Source organism: Chiloscyllium punctatum, chromosome 6 (assembly GCF_047496795.1).
Source record: "Chiloscyllium punctatum isolate Juve2018m chromosome 6, sChiPun1.3, whole genome shotgun sequence".
NCBI classification, from domain to species: domain Eukaryota; kingdom Metazoa; phylum Chordata; class Chondrichthyes; order Orectolobiformes; family Hemiscylliidae; genus Chiloscyllium; species Chiloscyllium punctatum.
Window position 1 is genome coordinate 34,204,819 of NC_092744.1, and position 19,427 is coordinate 34,224,245.

Consider the following 19,427-nt stretch of genomic DNA (forward strand, 5'->3'; position numbering starts at 1 on the left):
ATTAAGCAACACCTCAGCTTTAAAGTTTTTGTTGTTTTCAAACTCCATTATAGCCTCAACTTTTCTCAACCATAATTGTTTCCAGTTTTAATACAATTAGAAATCTAAACTCCTCCAAATGTAGAATCATTAAAATTGGGAATGCTAATGTCAATCAAACCACCTTCTCCCTTAAATTTTCCTTGAAGCCTCTCTAGCATGCTTTCGATCAGCTACCAAAAAAAGTCCCTTTTGTGCCTTGGTGTCAAATTTTAATATTTCGATGAGGGTGCCTTGAAACATTTGGCTACGTTAAAGCTGTACACAAATATGGTGGTGACATAATAATCTTGTGATAGCATGAGCCTAATAAGATCCATTTCAGTTAAGCAAGGAGGATAATTAAGTTTTTTTGTGCTAAAAAAAAATGAATTTGACCAAATTATTGTGTGGGAATTCAGTGGTCAAGACCATATGAAATTAGAACAGGAGTAGGTCATTCAGTACTTCGTGCCTGCTCCACCATTCAATAGGATTGTAGAATCATCCTCATACCCTCTTTTCTGCCCTTTCTCCATAACCCTTGATTCATCTACAGATCAAAATATATTTAAAAATATATCTCTGCCACGGACACCTGGGGGGGGGGGGGGGGGGGGGGGGGGAAAGAAGAAAGAAGAGAAAGAGGAGGGTCCTTGTGTAGCTCTAAGGCTGAGTTCCAAAGATGCTCAACCCTCAGAAGAGATTTCTCAGTTGTAAACTGACACACCTTTTCATCTGAGACTTTGCCCTCTGTTTCTCAACTCTTCCTATGAAGGGAAACATTCTTTCAGCATTTACCATGTCAAGCTACTTAAGAATCCTATGTTTTGATGAGATCACCTGTCAGTTTTCTAATCACGAGTAAAGTCCCAACTGATTTGGCCTTTGCTCATAAAGCAATCCCTTTATACTGGGGATCATCTCCAATGAAATAGTATCTTTCCTGAAAAGGGGACCAAAACTGCTCAGAGTACTCCAGATGTTATCTCACCAGCACCATGAACAGTTGCATTAAGACATTTCTACTCTTATACTCCCCAACCCCATTGAAACAAGAGTCAGAGTCAATATTTCATTGGCTTTCCAATTACCTACTGCGTGTGTGTGTGTGTGTGTGTGTGTGTGTGTGAGTGGGGGGGGGGGGGGGGGAAGAAAGAGAGAGTCCCCTTATGTTGCAGCATTCTACAATTTTTCCCCATTTAAATAACACTGACATTATTCTACCCTCCATAACGAATTTTACATTTTCCCACATTATATTCAATTACCAACTTTTTTTTGCCCACTTACTTAACCTATCAATCTCTAACCTGTATCCCCGCAACTTGCCTTTCCACCTATTTTTGTGTCATCTGCAAATTCAAGTACAGAACATTTGCTTCCTTCCTCCAAGTCACCTGAACACAGAAGTTAAATTAAACCATACCTAATAATGCAGGTGGTTATTTTAGGGTGGTGATTATAGTATCTCTGATAATGTTAACAAGGTATTTATACCTTTGCAAAGACATTACTTGAAGGTAGGCCAAAAAGAATCTTGCTTATGGAAATTGGTTACTGCTTGATCCTTGTATATAAAAAGTGTTAGCTGCTTTTATTTATATTAAGTATAAACAGTTCACAAAGAAAAACATAACACATTTGGAAATAACTTTATATATATAAAATTGTGGATGGGTTTTGAATGTAGTCACCATGTAACCATCAATTTTCTCCGCTCACATCCCACAAGATTTATTGAATAGGTCAGTTTACAAAATTACACTTTCATAATATTTACAATAATATTAAATGTCAGTACGTTGCTTTGCAGCTTCAAACAAAATAGTTTTGTTATTCAACTTTAGGATGCACTGCTATTCAAAATTGAGGAAGCATAAAACAGTTTCAAAAACCTGAAAGTGTTCAAAATAAAAATTGTATGTTTAAGCTAGGAGTCAAGGAGTTCAAGCACTATACAGTCAAAGAAAATTGTTTGAGCTGTATTCTTAAACTGAAAAATATTATAAATAATGTCCATTCTCCAGAAGAACTAGTACTATCATTGCATCTGGTGAATTGCAGCAAACCAAATTCAATTCATTCTGTATCACTAAACCATAAAAAGGGTTGTTTTTGGGTTGGAATGCAGTAGCATGCATAACAAGCAGAGGTGTATATCCCATCTAATGTACACCTTACTTGATTTTCCTGTCCATTGCATTCATGAAGTGCAAAGCAGAATATTTATTGGCTTATTAATAAAATTACATCTGCATTTTTTATTCACGAATTACAAACATACAGAACAAGACAAAATTCTTCCATTTTGAAATTCTGAAATTCCAGAAACAGTTAAAAGCTGCCAAAAACCAAAATGTTCATTACCCAAACATTTAGATCGTAGTGCTGAACCAATATTTTTCTGATGTAAATTTTGAAATAAGCTAATGACAAAAAAAAATCATTTGGGAGAACCTCCATCTTATACAAGATGGACACTTATTGGGAGATCAAATGTTAATAAATTTAAAAAGGAAAAAAACTGGCTGTATTTGTGCCTGAATGCAGGGTTGAATGTATCTGACCATTTTAATGGTCTTTCTCTGTACTGGTGAAGTGAATCCAATTCATAGAAATTTCCTTGCATCATAAAACAGCTAAATAAAAATAAATTATGTGGAGAATTAAAAATATTTGGTAATATACCAACCAAAAGAACACCACAGCACCCAAGATCTTGCACTGGACAGAAACTGTAAAGATTAAAACAATACTTAAAAAGTACTGGATCATTAAACGATAATTCAGATGGCTTTAAAAAAGTTCGGCTTCACATTAACATATCATCTGAGCCCCTTTATCTGTGAACCATACAACTGCCTATTCAATTCTTTGAAAATAATGAAGATTCTCCTTTCATGCAATCATGTTTGGATATATCATGACGTGGAGGTGCCAGTGTTGGCCTTAAGTTATCTATCCAAGGTTTTATTAAAAAAGGAAAAAAAGGTGACATCTCAGCTCAATCAATGCATTGAATGTGTAAGGGTACCCATTAGGATGGCCTCAACCGGGTCCTTGGATTCATTCCACACCAGTGGCTACTATATATTCACACACAGTTAGTTTCTCACTCACGGAGACCCTCTCTCATATACATGCTCTGTCAGACACAGACACAGTCACTCCTCCCCCCACCCCCATAAGGCACACATATACAAGCATGCACACATACAAGTATATGGGGTGAATTCATAATTGCAGATATGTTACATTTTGTTCAAAAAGCACAATCTGCAGGCAGTCAATCCATATAACATTTTATAAATTCCTACTTTGGAAACAGAACCAGTCTGACTCAACATTGGGATACAGAGACCCCAATCCTAATGCATTGTCTGAGCTGAGACATCATTATTTTTTATAAAACCTTGTTGTTATGTCAAGGTGGTGACTTATAATAGTTCTGGAATTTACATATTACATGAACTGAAGCTTCAACTCATTCTAAAAGATGAAAGACTTAACAGCTATCTCGGTATGTTCAATATATATCAGTTGCATGCACGACACTGATCTTTTGCTATAATGATCCTGCTCCACAGCTACCTGAAGGGGCAACGTTCTGACAACTAGTACTTCCAAATAAACCAGTTGAGCTATAACCTGGTGTTGTGAGAATTTTAACTTTAGACGTATGACATACCTGTTGGACAGGTAGGACTTGACTTGAGATCCTCTGGCTCAGAGGCATTACTATGTCACCAGATCCCAAGTAGGGATCTTAGGTGGAGATTGCTCAGATCCAGGAGGTTCAGTTGTCAGATGTTAAATGCCTAGTAATTAAAAGATAAAAAAGGTAAAAGATGTTGGGTACTGATTAGAAAGTATCTTAGATATGCTCCCAAACATGTCAATAACATGTCTGAACAGAAGGATTAAAAAATTTTTAAAAATTGATATTTTTGTAGATGCTTGTGGCAAAGTATACTATCCCTATCTTTAGGCTGGATGACCTGGGTTCAAGTCCAACTTGAGCAAAGATGCATCATAATCTGTCTGAATAGGAGGATTTAAAAATATCTACATTGAAAAGATACCACTACAATTGATATGTGATTAGCATCAAATTTTAAATTACCATATCAGATGTGCCAACACCTACACAAGGTTATGGTAATTAAATGACATATCCAAATTATGTTCTCAAACCTGCCCATCCAGAAATGTGCCAACCTGTCTGAATGGGTTGCTTAAAAATATCAAAAAAATCGCTAATATCTACTTAGGTATGTTTGAGTGCGCAATGTTCCTACCCCTGGGCCAGAAGGTCAAGGTTCAAGTCACATAAACAAACAAACAAAGCATCCACATACTCTTCATAAGTAGGCTTGGAGGGCACCCAAAAGTGATATGTCTATTTCAAAACTTCGTAATTCTAATGCAGCTCATTTTACACAGGTCTCCAATACTTTTCTTCATGATAGTATTGTGATGTCATGGACAAAATCTGTTTTATTACTGGTTTGTACCAACTTCCACTCCACCCGAGTTAAGACATTGCATTGCAATTAAACATCAAACCTTGTGGCCCTGCATCAGGACACAGATTTTGTTGCACGAGTAATTGGGTTTATATTAACATGACCTAGATCCAAAGCAGTTACAAGAACCTCAACATAACCAAGATTTAAATAGCTTCCTGTCTTGTCAAACCTCAAAAATCTATTTCATTTCAAGTATCAAGCGAGCAAAATATTTATGGCACGGGATGTTGACATTGCAGAATAGCAAACAAAGCTGAACAGAGTGAATAACCTTGTAGCACCACAAAATATTGAACAGTAGAGAGAAATACAACAGCTAAAATACACATGAATTTGCCAAATAACATCAGAAATGTTTGAAGGTATTCAATATCATTTTTTGCGATCTGTTCATTCTCAGTATTGAAAATCTACAAAAATAGATGTATATATCTGGCTAGAAGTTATACTGTATTTCGAATGCGACTCATTTAATCCATCACAACTCAATATTCCTGTGACATTCCAATGAAACAGTCTGCTTGGAAAGAAAAACACAACAAAATCGCCTCAATCATCCACATCATGAACAACACAGCTATAGAATACTCCAAACATTAGGTTTGACAGCTAGCAAAACAAAAAAATTTACATTCAAGCCAAACACTTTATTCTTGAACAATCCTTTTGTCATTCTACAGAATATATGATTTTAAAATAAATTTATACATTCTTGGTTGATTAAACAAAAATACTTTACAGCAGCTCAAATAAGGCAGCAAAACAAAATCAAACAGTAGTATAGTTAAATTTTCAGTATCCAGAAACCTTATAGATTATAAATTGACTAAAAACTTCCTTTGGCATTATCCAACATTACAGTACCAAGTTTTAAACTAAATACCAAAAAAATACTGCTGTACTAAATCAGGCATCAATACCACAGGAAGTGATACTACAATACCAAGGGTCAGAACTTCAATTTACAGACATTATCTTAAGTGCATCTTCAAGAATCTATGTACTTGCCTTCAGCCAGAAATGGGAAAAGTGGATGAAAACAGATTTTGTAAATAACATGTATACCCGCTCAGCTGACTGAAAACTCCCTCATTCTGGCAAGAATATAGACCAATCCTGGAATGCATTTTGTAGTTTACAAAATAGGAAAACTGCTCTGGATTGACAGCCTCCTCCTTCCAAAACAGCCTTTAAGCATTCATGCAAAAACATTTAATATACTTAAAACATGTAAATAAACAAAAAAATGGTCAGCATCAAGGACAAATGTACATTTGTTAACAGACAGATCAAAAGCACACCATCACTAAAGTTTACATTCTTGGAAGGCAATAAATAGCATTTTTATTACAGTTTTAGTATAGATGAAGCCCATAGCGCCAATTCTAATAAAAAAGTGCATGAACTCAACACTGCTTTGATCCAAACTTTCAAGTAGTTTTGTCAACTTCTGTTGTCTTCCTGCTCAGTCACAACTTGTACTCTGTGAACTCACTTCCTCTTCACCTTCTGACTCCAAGTACAATTCTATGGTCTGTTCAGCAAGGAGTTCTTTACGTGCCTGCAACCGGTCACAGCGGGGACATTGATCTGATTTAAAGCAGCACTTGTGGTAACATGCTTTACATTCTGCAAAGAAAAAAAATAAATCGCTTAATACTTTACAATAACAGTTCAACACACATTCTTTAAAGGGTGTTACTGTTTTAATACTTAACACAATTGGAAGTGATAAATGCTGCAAATGAGACAGAGTTCAACTACCAGAGTCTGAGAAAAACATTGGAATTGAAGATTGCTGCAGGACAAAATATTGCACCCTCCAAAATAGAATAGACCATTTATAAAGCTCCTTTAAGATGGTGCACTTGTCAAGGAGTTACAATGAGACATTATCGTTTCAGCAGATGGATTGATGCAGGGATAAAGGGAGACAGCGTTCCTGGTCGAAAAATGCAGTAATTTAAGGCATGTGGATTTGAAACCTCATTCAATCTCATCCTAAAATGATTCAAACAAACATTTTGAAATAAGTAGAGGAAGTGGCCAGCTGCTTTATGACTGATCACTGAACCATAAAGTAGAAATTGGGAGGTTCACTGATGATTGCAGGGTGTTCAATATCATTCCCAAATTCTCACAAATTAAAGCAATCTGTGTCCATTTCCGTAAGACCTAGTTAACATTCAGGATTAGATTGATAAGTGGCAAGTAATATTCAAGCCACACCAGTACTGGTTAATGTCCATCCCCAACAACAGTCTGTTTGCTGTTGCATGACCTTTAGCAAAACTGCAGTCGCTGAATCCCCACCTGAAACATTCTGGGAATTACATTTGAAACTGAACTGGATCAGCCATATACACACTGTGACTGCAATAGCATCTTGGAGATGGGAATTCAGTAGCAAGTAACTTGTCTTCTAACTCCCCAGATTTTGTCCATCAAAAATGGCAGTGAGCAAGATGTGAAGACGCTTTTACAACAGATTGTTTTTGGCTCGTCTTTTGATGTACCTTCAAAATACTCACCTTCACATCGTTTACATTTGTGCAATTCAAAAGGAAAGATGATATCAGTGCCATCACCACAGAATTCACAGATGAAGCCTTTTGCTTGACAAAGCTGAGTAAAAACAAAGATGACTTTTGTTTTATAAAAATAACGCTTTAGGTACAATAAAAATTCACCCTAAAAAGCATCAGTTCGTAAGTCCGACTAGCTTTCTTTCAGAGGAACTTTAGCAGCATAATTAACAACTACAGTGACAAAAATGATAAACCCATGTATGAACCTGGGTTACATCAAAATTGGCTCCATATTTCAAAGTGAACACACTAGACTTCAAAGTCATGGGAGAAATGTACATTTTCTTCTTCCCCCTGCCATCACACAGTCAAGGAATGAAATTATCTATCTTGCCAGCTTTGAACTGATTTACTGATAAAATAGGAAGAGTGTATATCATAATGAAATCTTCTCACTTGTATGGAGTCTATTTAAAAAGTCACAGTTCAACTTGTTCAGAACTTCAGTATTATGCAAAAAGAAGAACAGAATAGGGAAAAAAATTCAAACATGAAGAAAAGTGAAAATATAGAACAGAAATTAGCCCACTCATGAACAGTATAATCCTACCAAGAATCAATAAAACCAGAACTCTTTAGAACACAACTGTCATAGATGACTACATTGAATGTTTCCAAAAGCAATCACACCCTTACTTGCACTACAGTTGAATGGTTATGTTGCAGAAAATTACAACTTAACTGCAAATCCTTATTTATATTGATCATAAATGTAAACTACTTTTGTACATACCATGCAGCTCTCCACGTGTGCTGCTCCTATCTTCACAAGTTCTTTCAACCTTCCTGCCAATTCCCCTTTCTTCACAGCAGTGAGATCATTTAGTGAGTACAAGTGAAGATCCTCAGTCAGATGACCTGGTTTTGTGTCAAAGTTATCCAAGAGTCTACAAAAGCATGACAATATTCCATATCTAAGATTAAAAAAAAACTTAACTGCACTCCCAAAAGTCTGACATTGTCAATGACCCAACAATAAGGAAAGGATATTTCAGGGGTTCAGTGAGTTATAATAAGGTTTACCTCCAATTTAGTAATCATAGTCAGCAGTTTTTTTTTGTTGCTACAACAGCATTAAAAACAGATTTCAATTAAATAGCAATCAACTGATTACTGTAATTTGAACAAACCTCAATAGGAAACCCTTCAAGAAGTGGTACAACTTCTAATACTTCATTCTAAGTGCAATCCTCAAATAAGCTCTTTAACAAGGAAGGTTAATGGAGAAACGAAGCCTGGAATAGTTTATTGGTGGAGGAGGAGATGAAGGCATTCTATTACAACTTAGAGTCCAAATGTTATAATTGCCCAGACCCACGCCCATCTATCATCGTGTCTGGTTTAAATCTTTTCTACAGTTTTCCATCTATTCCACATGACCGACCTGCTATATACACACAGTGTGTTGTTCCTACTCATTCTCTCTTTGCAGTTTGTGACAGTGGTCATCAACATTCTCTCCTACAATGTTACATTTTCTGTCCTTGAAGATTGGCTCCCTAATTTACCTGCTAACTTACTTTAATAAAGCACTATACACAATTCACATACAAATTCAGTTGAACAATTTTGTTCTCTAGTCTTGGCTATTTGCACTGTCCTCGCTTATTCCAGACATCAGAAAAATTGAGCCAATCAATTGCCATTACCACTGGTACCATTAAATGGCATTACGCACGACTTTTGTAAAACAAAAACTATTTCAAGTTTTTAAGCAACAGTTGCTTCACATTAAAATCCAATTATGTAGCATTATATCCTTTAAGGTAGCCCTGTCACCTTAAAAAAAACACCCACAATTGCTACATTAAGACCAGAGATTTAAACTAACCAGGTCCTGTAATTCCAATCACCAGATATTGGAGACAAAGAGGGTACTGGATAAAAAGCAAAAAGGAGGCCACTCAGTAGCAAATTTTGAAAATAACCACAAAAAAAAACAAAACAAAGAATGGGTCTGACAAATCACTTGTTCAATTAACATAAAATTCACAACACTTGCCACATTCTAACATTTTGATAATCCATTACATGGGTATTGTGTTCCACTGTTTCATTTAAAATAGAAACTCTTTTGGAATCTGGTCAATTGAAGCATGTGTCAATAGGTCAACTGTTTTTAGCCCCCTATGAGTTTCCACAAACAGAAGGCAGCTCACAGCTCTTGCGAACTTCTACCTTCTAATGATTTTTCTTCAACTCCGGGAACACTTACATTAGGGTAATTTCATAGTCTCTTTCTATGTGGTCGAGTGGCCATTTGGTCATTATGCCTGTTCTGACTTTTAAAAAAATGAAACATTTTAATCAAAGTGCCCAGATGTGTTGAGACAGACCTTCAGTGCAGTTGAGACTTCAACCTGGGTCTTCTGACCCAAGCATTAGGACACTACCACAACACAAAAGCCCTGCCTTGTTGGCTTTCAGATATTTTTCAACCAAAGTGTTGGGATATTATTTCACATCTCTGAACAGGTGGGACTGGAATGCAGACCTCCTGGTTCAGGAGTGAGGATACTACCACTGATCCACAACCCCTCAAAGCTGGCTATTTTAAAAAAAAGTGTTGTTCAGTCGGTCCCATGCTCTTTAACCAATGATTACAATTCTTTTCCTCAAATGTATCCAATTTCCTTTTAAATGTAACTTTGGACTGCTTCCACAACTCATTTAGCCAGAAACAGTTCAGCACATAAAACAAAATCTTGTCTAGTTGTATCTACACTTAAATCTTTTCCCCTGGTTATCAGTCTCCTACAGAAATAGCTCCACTCCTTAGTTATTGTTAATCAACCTGTTTGAACAGGTTGTGATACTTTTGGGGTGGGTGGGACTAGAACCCAGATCTTCCAGGCCAGAAGTTCAGGTAGGAGCACTATCACTTTGTGACATGATACTTAAGGTTTCTCCATAAGTATTCTATCAACTCAAGAATTTTGAGCATTTCAATTAATCTCCCATTAAAACTAGCAGGAAAATCGTCCCAGTTTTTCTAGTCTATCCATACATCTTTAGTCTCTCATGTAGAATGAGATCAGTAAATTCTTTGCAATTTCTCCAAGGCTTGGAGATGCTTCTTAAACTCTGCTGAATAGAACCAACATTTTGGGTTTACAAACTACCAATTTCATACTAGTGGCTCTTAAATGCATGGGTTCTCCAGCTCACTCTTTTATATACAGAAAATAATGGAAGAGAATGCCAATTCAGATTGTTAGGAAAGAAACAAAAGTCAGTGAAATTAGTCTGGGATTGTGGCAAAACAAAATGAACAGAACATTGGGGGGGGGGAGGAGGAAGAAGAAAATGAGAGAACTGGTAGTCTTGTTAACAACAGCAATAAATCACATTTAGTTAGGTTAGACTACCCAATTTGGAATATTTAAATGCAGTATTTATTCCTGTCAGCCAACAAACACCACAGTTGAATCTTCACTGTTTTGTGAAATAACAAAAAGTCTAACTTACTCTTTTGCCAACCGGCACGTTTTGAATAAATTCTTCATGTGAACAAGCTGAATTCTCAGCATCTGTAAAAGGTTTCAAAAAGAGATGATTTAATACACATCAATTACATTTTAGACTTAATTTTTCTGCTCCATGTAGAAAACTATATAGGTTAGATTTCCTGCCAGCTGCACAAAATAATTCTTACACCTATGAATAATACTGAAATCAACTGAAAGATTACACAGGATTGACTCAGTTATAGATCAAGATTATTGCTAGATACTTTATGGAACATGGTAAGTAAAAACACTGACATCCCTATAAATAATACTTGGATTCAACAGATTTGAAATTTTCTTTTGAAACTCATTCAAGGGAATTTGACCATCATGCTTGGTCAGTATTTATTTCCCATCTCTACTCGCCCTCAAGACGACAATAGCAACAGCCTTCTTTAACCACTTCAATACATGAGTCTGGAAACACCCACAGTGCTATTCGGAAGGCCATCTCCAAGTTGATTGCAAAATTAATCAGCCAACATCCCCATTTCTAAACTTACAATGGAGGGAAGATCACTGATAAAAGCAGTTGACGAGGATTGGTCTTAGTACACTATCCTGATAGTTCCAGAGCATCATTATTGAAGTTGAGGTGATTGACCTCTAATTACCACAACCATCTTCCTTTGCGATGGGTATAACTGCAATTAATTTCTATCAACTTCAATTTATTTAGGACTCCTGGATAGCAAATTAAAACAATGCCTTGAAGTCAAGGACAGTCAGCCTTGCCTCACTTTCAAGGCTATAATAAGGTCAGGTGTCAAGTGTCACTTGCAGAATCCAAACTGTACATCACCAAGCAGGTCATCCCTTTGCAAATACCACTTGATAGCACTGCAAATGACTCTTTGCATCACTTTGATTATGATCAGAGAGGAGACTGACAGGACACAAATTTGCTGGGAAGGGTTTGTCCTGCTTTTTGTGTACTGGATACACCCATGCCTTCTGCATGGTCAGGTAGATGCCAGCTTTATAAGTACACTTATACTGGCTGGGGAGCAGATTATCCTGGAGCACAGGTCTTCAATGCTATTGTAGGAATGTTGTCAGAGCCTATAGCCTTTGCAGTACTCAGTACTTTCAACCATTTCTCGATATCATCTGTCAGGTGGAGTGAATCAAATTCATTGAAGATTGGGGATTTCAGGAACATGTCAAGATGGATCATTACTTTTGGTGAATATGACTGTCAAATGAATTGATCAACAATCTGGGAAAATGGTAAGAATCATAGAGCCTTATCACACAATGAAGCCATTCAGCATATTGTGCAGGCTCTGAACAAGCAATACAAATCAGCCCCACTCCCAATGTATGTCGAATTCCCTTTTCAAAGTTACGACTGAGGCAGTTCATTCGAGATCACAAATCGCTGCATGAAAACAAATTTTCAATCTTCTGATTCTTTTACCAACTGTGTTAAGTCTGCATCCAGGTTTATGTTACAGGCCTTCTGTTTGGACTTTTTTTTTAAAAAAAAACCTAATTAGGATAATAATTGTGGCATTACAACGATAATGGCACACTGAAGAAACTACAATTGTGCCAATTTATCATGCTTCAGGAAAGCCGTATATTCTAATGACTAAAATAATCAATTTTACGGACCTCATAAGAAAAGTTTTAGGATTGCTTACGTAGATTTGATCCAGAGACTTCACTTTTCGATATAAAGCACTGTTAATGTCCTGAACATTGAAGAGTGGATCATTCCATATTTTATTCAGCAAATCCTTGGAAAAGTTACTGACATAGTACTTGCTGAAATCCCATTTCCGCAATATGCGGCTTGGAACCACCGATTGGACATTCTCATGACAGCACTGACAGAAATACTTTCCCAGATATTCACAATACCGTAGTCTCTTTATGTAGTCTGGAAAGAAAAAGGGAAGAGGTCTGAAACTTCGAGGGCTACTGGAGGAACAATAAGTTAACAATAAAACATCAGAAATCTATGGTGCAAAAGACATTCCAAAGAAATGAGAATTTGTTTAAATCTAAATGATTTTGTTTTGAAAGATACGGCTCATTTTATCTCCTCTCAAACAATGAATACTTCATTGTCTATAATAATTGATCAAACAATTTGCATTCAGCCTGCAGTAGTGCCATTTTTATAGTCAACCCACTGTTCATTCTTTGTACACACACATTTTTATTTTCTAATTAATATTGCAACCATAATTTTCAGTGGAGGGATGGGGGAGAAGAGGAGAACACAAAGGGACGAACCTATATTACACATTTACACGAAGACTCATAACAGTTGGAAACTTAGATTCTAAGGTTGAAGAAAAGTGCATTTTAGTTTTCAATTTTGTGAACATCTGTGAAAGTTATTTTGAACAGTGAGCTAAAGATGAAATTTCTACAAAAGATTAGATTAGATTCCCTACAGTGTAGAAACAGGCCCCTCGGCCCAACAAGTCCACACCGACCCTCTGAAGAGTAACCCACCCAGACCCATTTCTCTCTACTACTCCTAACACTATGGGCAACTTAGCATGGCCAATTCACCTGACCTGCACATTTTTGGACTGTGGGAAGAAACCCATGCAGACATGGGGAGAATGTGCAAACTCCACATAGATAGTCACCAGAGGCTGGAATCGAACCTGGAACCCTGGTGCTGTGAGGCAGCAGTGCTAACCACTGAGGCACCGTGGCCACCCCCCCCACAAATCAGAATATTTTAGCTAAACGACTAGCAAGCCCCTTCAAGGTAGAAGAGAATAGCAGAAGCAGAAGGCTACAGACAAGTTGGAGAGGAAGACTGAGTCTGAAGAGTCATCTAGACTCAAAATGTTAGCTTGCTCTCTCTCCACAGATGCTGCCTAATCTGCTGCGATTTCCTGCATTTTGTGTTTGCATGACATTTACAAAACTACTGAAGACATGAGTTTAAGAAGCCAATGTCTGATAGTATCAGTGAATTTGCTTAGAGGTATTAGGGAGACACATAAATTGAAGAGAATAACAGTGAAAGCATAGAACTTTGTCAAAAGGGAAACCGATTACAATGATGCCATTTTAATTAGGAACTTCAGCATGGAGAAAGGGTTGATCCTTCACTTAGGTTTGAGTGTTCATAAAGATACTGTTGAAGAGTTGACGTTTTCTTTCTGATATTTGTAAAGTGTGCATTCTATTAGTTATTAGACAGTATAATAGAGTTTTTGTTTCTTTCCTCCCACTTCAGCATAAGATGTTCTTTTAATAAAAAGTAATTGGCAGCCTTTTTTCTGTAACTGATCACCAGAGTTAAAAAGAAAAAGTAAAACTTATGGTCTATTAAGCTAAGTCTCACTTTAGGATCAGACTTGTGCAGTATTACCATCAGCTGGGATCATAACAATTAACAGAATTTCTAAATACAGCACAACTCCTATGAGACAGAAAAGAAATGATCAATTATGCAAATGCAAGCAGAACTTTACTATCACGTTGACATTCAGGAATTTAGCATTTACCTGGCTCTACTCTGATACCACATCCTGCACAGCGGTAATTTTGTTTGACAACAACCACCTTTCTCCTTTAATGACAAAAGCATAATTTGATCATATGCAGTGAACTCATGTCCATGTGAAAGATTGCATAAAACAGAAAAAAATCTTTAGCCAAGTAAAATAAGCGTACAAAAAGCTTACTTGGGTGATGGGTGAATGTTGAAGATGATTTGAGGCCGGGGTGGTGCCCATTCTAAATTTCCTCGTACTCTAATTCGTAGTTTATAAATATCAGCGTGCTCACCATCATCAGGAGATACCGGAAGAGAGTCTGGAATTGGCAAAAGCTATAAAGAAGTTACTTTATGTGGAACTAGAGAAGTTAATCCATCACCACCTAAATTTGCCAGAAATAATAGAATGAACAAATGTTACTGACAAAGACAAGTCAGGAAGGCAACATTACAAATTTTAAAATAACCAGCAATTCACTTGGATGACAAAGATCTACTAATTTCCATTAAGCACCAGGAAGCACTGGCACAAAAAGTGAATAATCAAGCTGCCGTTGCTTTTAATATTAGTTTAAAAATAGAAATCCTGGCATATTTTATGACAGAAATTTCAGGATTCTGTGTTCAAAAATCACTGACTTTACTTAGTGATTACCAAACTACTAGTCATCACATCAAGTTTCTTTATAGTTGAAAGGTGAAGAAACTAATTGTTTCCTACCTTCTGAGGAGCATCATGTTCTGGAACTAACCAGTCTAGCTCAGAGGCAGCAGGAAGCTGCATCCCCTCAAACTGTTTCAGCAGGCCCATGGCAACTGCCTCAGCTGAGTTGGAATGAAGGAATGAGAATGTACTGCAAGATAAATAAAAATACAAATTACCACATTATGGTTTAAAACCTGGTAAGTAAACATTTTACTTCTGAATGTCTTCCTTTTACTCCGTATTTAAATATAAACCATTCAACTTGGGATCAAATATCTTACTACACAGCCAGAATATAGGCAAAACCAAGGCAAGAAGCTTGGAAAGATCATTCCATATACATGATTAAAACTGGAGATACATTATGTCCTCTTTTAGACTGTAATATCATTAGTTGTAGTCACTTCAACATGAAAGAAACCATTTGGTCCTTAAAAATATTCCAGCTCTCCATAGCACAATCCAGCCAGTCCCATTTTCCCTGTTCTATTCCTAGATCCCTGTATATTTAATTCCTTCAAGTTCCATCTAAATTTCATTTTGAAATGAAATACTGCTTCCACTATATCCTGGGCATTATTACTTTCAGCTTAACAAGAGTTCTTCCGGACATCCCCTCCCTCCATCCTTGAAACATTAACTCATGAGAACAGCCTGCCCATCACCTACAAAGCCCAAACCAGGAGTGTGAAGGAATACTTTCCATTTGCTTGGATGACAAATGCAGATCTCTCATTACTTGAGACACTTGACAACCATCCAGGGTAAAGCTGCCCACTTCGCGGACACCCCTTTCACTACCTTAAGTACTCATTCCCTCCAACACCAACATAATGAGAGCACTGTTGTATACAACAGTTGCACTCCAGGAACTCGCCAAGTTTGTTTGACAGCACCTACAAATCTGCAACCACTACAACCTCAAAGAACAAGGTCAACATGGGTACACCACTACTTGCAAGGTCTCTTCCAATTCCATCCTGAATTAGAACTAAACATTCTTTCCCCTTTGCAGTTGCTGGGTCAGAATCCTGGAACTTCCTTCCAAACCTATGAATACACCACCACCATTGTATGGATATTAATACATTGCCCTAACAGCATAGATTCTTGTCTTATCAAGCAACTTAACATGGTACCTTATGAAATGACTTCTGGAAATCCAAATGTATTAAATCCACCGCTTCCCCTTTATTTAACCTGCTTATTACCTCCTCAAAGAATTCAATAAATTAGCCATCATGATTTATTCTTGTGAAGTCATGACGGCTGTGCTTGATCATATTATGCATTTTTAAATGCTCTGCCTTTATATCCTTTATTATAGCCTTTAACATTTTTCCTGATAATAGAGGTTAAGCTAATTGGCCTATAGTTAGCTATTATTTGACTCCTTTGCATTTTAAATAGATATTTGACAGGCAGTTTTCCAATGCTTTAATTTCCCATTTGGCTCATCTCATTAATCTTGATTATGACCATCTCAGTCAAATTGAGAGACAAGAATGACTGCCCTTGACAGGCTGTATTTAACCAAGCATTGTATCAAGGTGCCCGAGCAAAACTGGAGCCAACAAGAAAAAACCCTCTGCAGTTTGGAGTCATACCTCGCAGAAAGGTCAGTCATTTCAGTTCATGGACAGCTCTGTAGGAGTTCAAGGTAGTGCCCTAGCCCCAAACATCTTCAGCTGCTTTCTGAACAATTCTCTCTCCATCACAAGGTCAGAAGTGGGCAATTTCACTAATGATTGTCCACCATTCAGTACCATTTATAACTCCTCAGAAATAAGAAGTCTATCTCCAAATGGCTTGGGCAGATAAAGCAACTGAGGTGCCACAAAAATTGCAAAGACACACTAAGAAGAGAAAAAAAGTGTGGCGCTGGAAAAGTAGAAAAGGACAGGCAGCATCTGATGAAGGGTTTATGCCTGAAACGTCAATCCTCCTGGCTCCTCGGATGCTGCCTGATCTACTGTATTTTGCCAGACTTTTCAATTCTGATCGCCAGCATCTGCAGTCCTCACTTCCTCCAAGAAGAGAAAGTCTAACCATCATCCCTTGATTTTCAATGGTATTACCTTCATCAAATCCTCAATCATCAATACTCTGTGGCCAGAAATAGACCAGGACCAGCCATATAAATACTGAGGCAACAAGAACAGCTCCATCTACAAATCTTGAAGTAACTCACTTCCTGTCTCCCAAATCCTGTCCAGCATTGGCACAGCAAAATCAGTAATGTGATGGAATACTCTCCACTTTTCTTGATGACAGTACCTCCAGAAGCTCTGAAGAACTTTCTCACCATCGAAACAAAGCACACTACCTTATCAATTATGGATATGGTGACACACTCCCTCCACCACAGTAGCAGCAGCAGTGTGTACGATCTAGAAGATGCAACATAGAAACTTACAAGGATCCTTCGATAGCATCTTGCAAACCCAAAACCACTAAAACTAATCAACCGGAATGCACTTCTCCACCTTTCAGCCACATATTCATCTCCACTTTTATGCCAATTTACACTTGGTACAGTTAAGAATTCAGAGATTACAACCTCTAAGTTTTTTCTAATTTATTATTTACCTAATTCCTCTCAAACTTGAAAGTCAGGAAACCCTTTCCCAGTTCTACCCATGTCATTGGTATCTAAAGGGATGACCAATGGATCATTTTCCTTCCACTAAAAGGCACAGTGGTTCGCACTGCTGCCTCACAGCACCAGAGACCCGGGTTCAATTCCTGCCTCAAGCTACTGACTGTGTGGAATTTGCACATTCTCCCTGGGTCTGCGTGGGTTTCCTCCGAGTGCTCAGGATTTCCTCCCACAGTCCAAAAAATGTGGGGGTTAGGTGAATTGGCGTAGTGTTAGATGAAGGGGTGAATGTAGAGGAATGGGTCTGGGTGGGTTGCACTTCGGCAGGTTGGTGTGGACTTGTTGGGCCAAAGGGCCTGTTTCCACACTGCAAGTAATCTAATTTAATAACTTCTTTCTAGTCATGAGCTCTTACCTTGAACCCTGGCCTTGAACTGGCAGCACAGTCACCTGAACTCTCACCCATTGCTGCAAAGAAAAACATCAATTTCCCTCACTATATCACCTCCTGCTATTGGAGTATATTGTTGTTTGCCCTAATTGAACAGTTTCCTGTACCATGATGCCATGGTCAGTTTACTCAACCAGACTGCAGACCATGCTCTCATCCAAACAAGAGGAGAGAACCACAAACCTAGTGGATAATCACAGAGGCTGACAAACCTGAACACCTGCCTCACTCAGTTACACTGACCAGTTTCTGACCACTTACCAAATCAAAAGACTCTATCCAACGTGGTGCGACTACCTCAGAGTATAAAGATTGCAGATAAACTTCCCTCTCTCCGAGATGTTAGTTTCTGTACTTCAGCCTCCAGCTCAAACTGAACTAAAGCTGCTAACACTTACTGCAGACAAGTTTGTCCTAGATCACAATTGTATCCAGGAGCTCCTGCATGCTGCAGCCATTTAACATTTCGTATCCTAGAACACAGCATGCAGAAAACTTTTAACCTCCATGATGCTCCAGTTATTCAGTGTCACACTTCTCTAAATGACATCACGTGTAACTACATGACCATTTTATTCAGTTTTTAAGGCTTTACCAGGAAGTCAAAGCCATAAATTATCCATGTGTTTTATTTCTGTCTAAAGTCAACTACTGTGCTATTCACAAGGTCACAACAAGTTAGAATTCATTGCATCTAACTTCAGTAACATTTCATTATGGACTATTCCTTCAGTTTTAATTCATATATTGACTGTATTCCACAGTATCATCTCCTACATATTTTCTATGATTTGGAGCTCATTACAGCCTTGCAGATTGGCAAGCCAAATTAGAGAAACCCTCAAATTTAGACTGTTGCCCTCAATAGAAAACAATTTCTAAATTATAAAAACCAGTGAACAAATTTATTTTCAACAATATATCTGTTCTATTTCAAACATTAATTGAGCTGAATATGGAATTGTTTTGTAATGACAGATTCCTGATAACGTTATTAGCATTTCAAAATTACTAATGAATCAAGGATCAAAGGAAGATAAAGAAACAAATACAGTAACAATTCTGAGAGAAAAAAGTGTGTTAAAGAAGTTTATGGGGTTTAATAAAGGTACGTTCTGTGGATCCGATGGGATACATTCTAGGATATTAAAGGAAACAGCTATAGGGAAAGAAGATGCACTGATAGAAATCTTCAAGGAGGACTTTTAGACTCTGAACCTTTCTCAGAAGATTAGAAAACTGACAAGGTAACACCTTCATTAAAATATGGGAGACAATAAAAAAGGTAATTTTAGACCAATTAGCTTAGTATCTATTATTGGGAAAGTGAGTGTCTATTATAAAGGAAGCAATAGTAGAGCATTTTAAAAAAAAAACATATGGTCAAGCCAAGTCAATATGTTACCATAAGGCAGAAATCAGGCCTGACGAACCTACTAGAATTCTTTGAGGGGTAACAAGCAGGATAGATAAAAGGGAAGCAGTGGATGTCAGGTTACGATTTTCAAGTGTCACAAAATACTAAATGTTAGGGTACTTAATAAGAGAA

At 37.3% G+C, this 19,427-nt stretch overlaps 1 protein-coding gene across 8 annotated transcripts in view; it reads right to left on the reverse strand.

Moving 5' to 3' along the window:
• Positions 1 to 1,614: 1,614 nt before the first annotated feature.
• Positions 1,615 to 19,427, reverse strand: part of rubcn (rubicon autophagy regulator) — a 60,365-nt gene continuing 42,552 nt past the window's right edge. For 4 of the 8 annotated variants that reach the window (XM_072572384.1, XM_072572383.1, XM_072572377.1 and 1 more), the window contains 8 exons: positions 14,844 to 14,976; positions 14,310 to 14,455; positions 14,130 to 14,194; positions 12,294 to 12,532; positions 10,607 to 10,668; positions 7,872 to 8,052; positions 7,082 to 7,175; positions 5,183 to 6,179 (listed from right to left, as the gene is read on the reverse strand). In XM_072572384.1, coding sequence (XP_072428485.1) covers positions 6,016 to 6,179; positions 7,082 to 7,175; positions 7,872 to 8,052; positions 10,607 to 10,668; positions 12,294 to 12,532; positions 14,130 to 14,194; positions 14,310 to 14,455; positions 14,844 to 14,976 — 1,084 coding nt within the window. In that variant the 3' untranslated portion in view covers positions 5,183 to 6,015. Of the gene's footprint in view, positions 3,840 to 5,182; positions 6,180 to 7,081; positions 7,176 to 7,871; positions 8,053 to 10,606; positions 10,669 to 12,293; positions 12,533 to 14,129; positions 14,195 to 14,309; positions 14,456 to 14,843; positions 14,977 to 19,427 lie in introns of those variants that run through there. The other 4 variants (XM_072572385.1, XM_072572379.1, XM_072572381.1 and 1 more) reach the window with 2 other exon arrangements.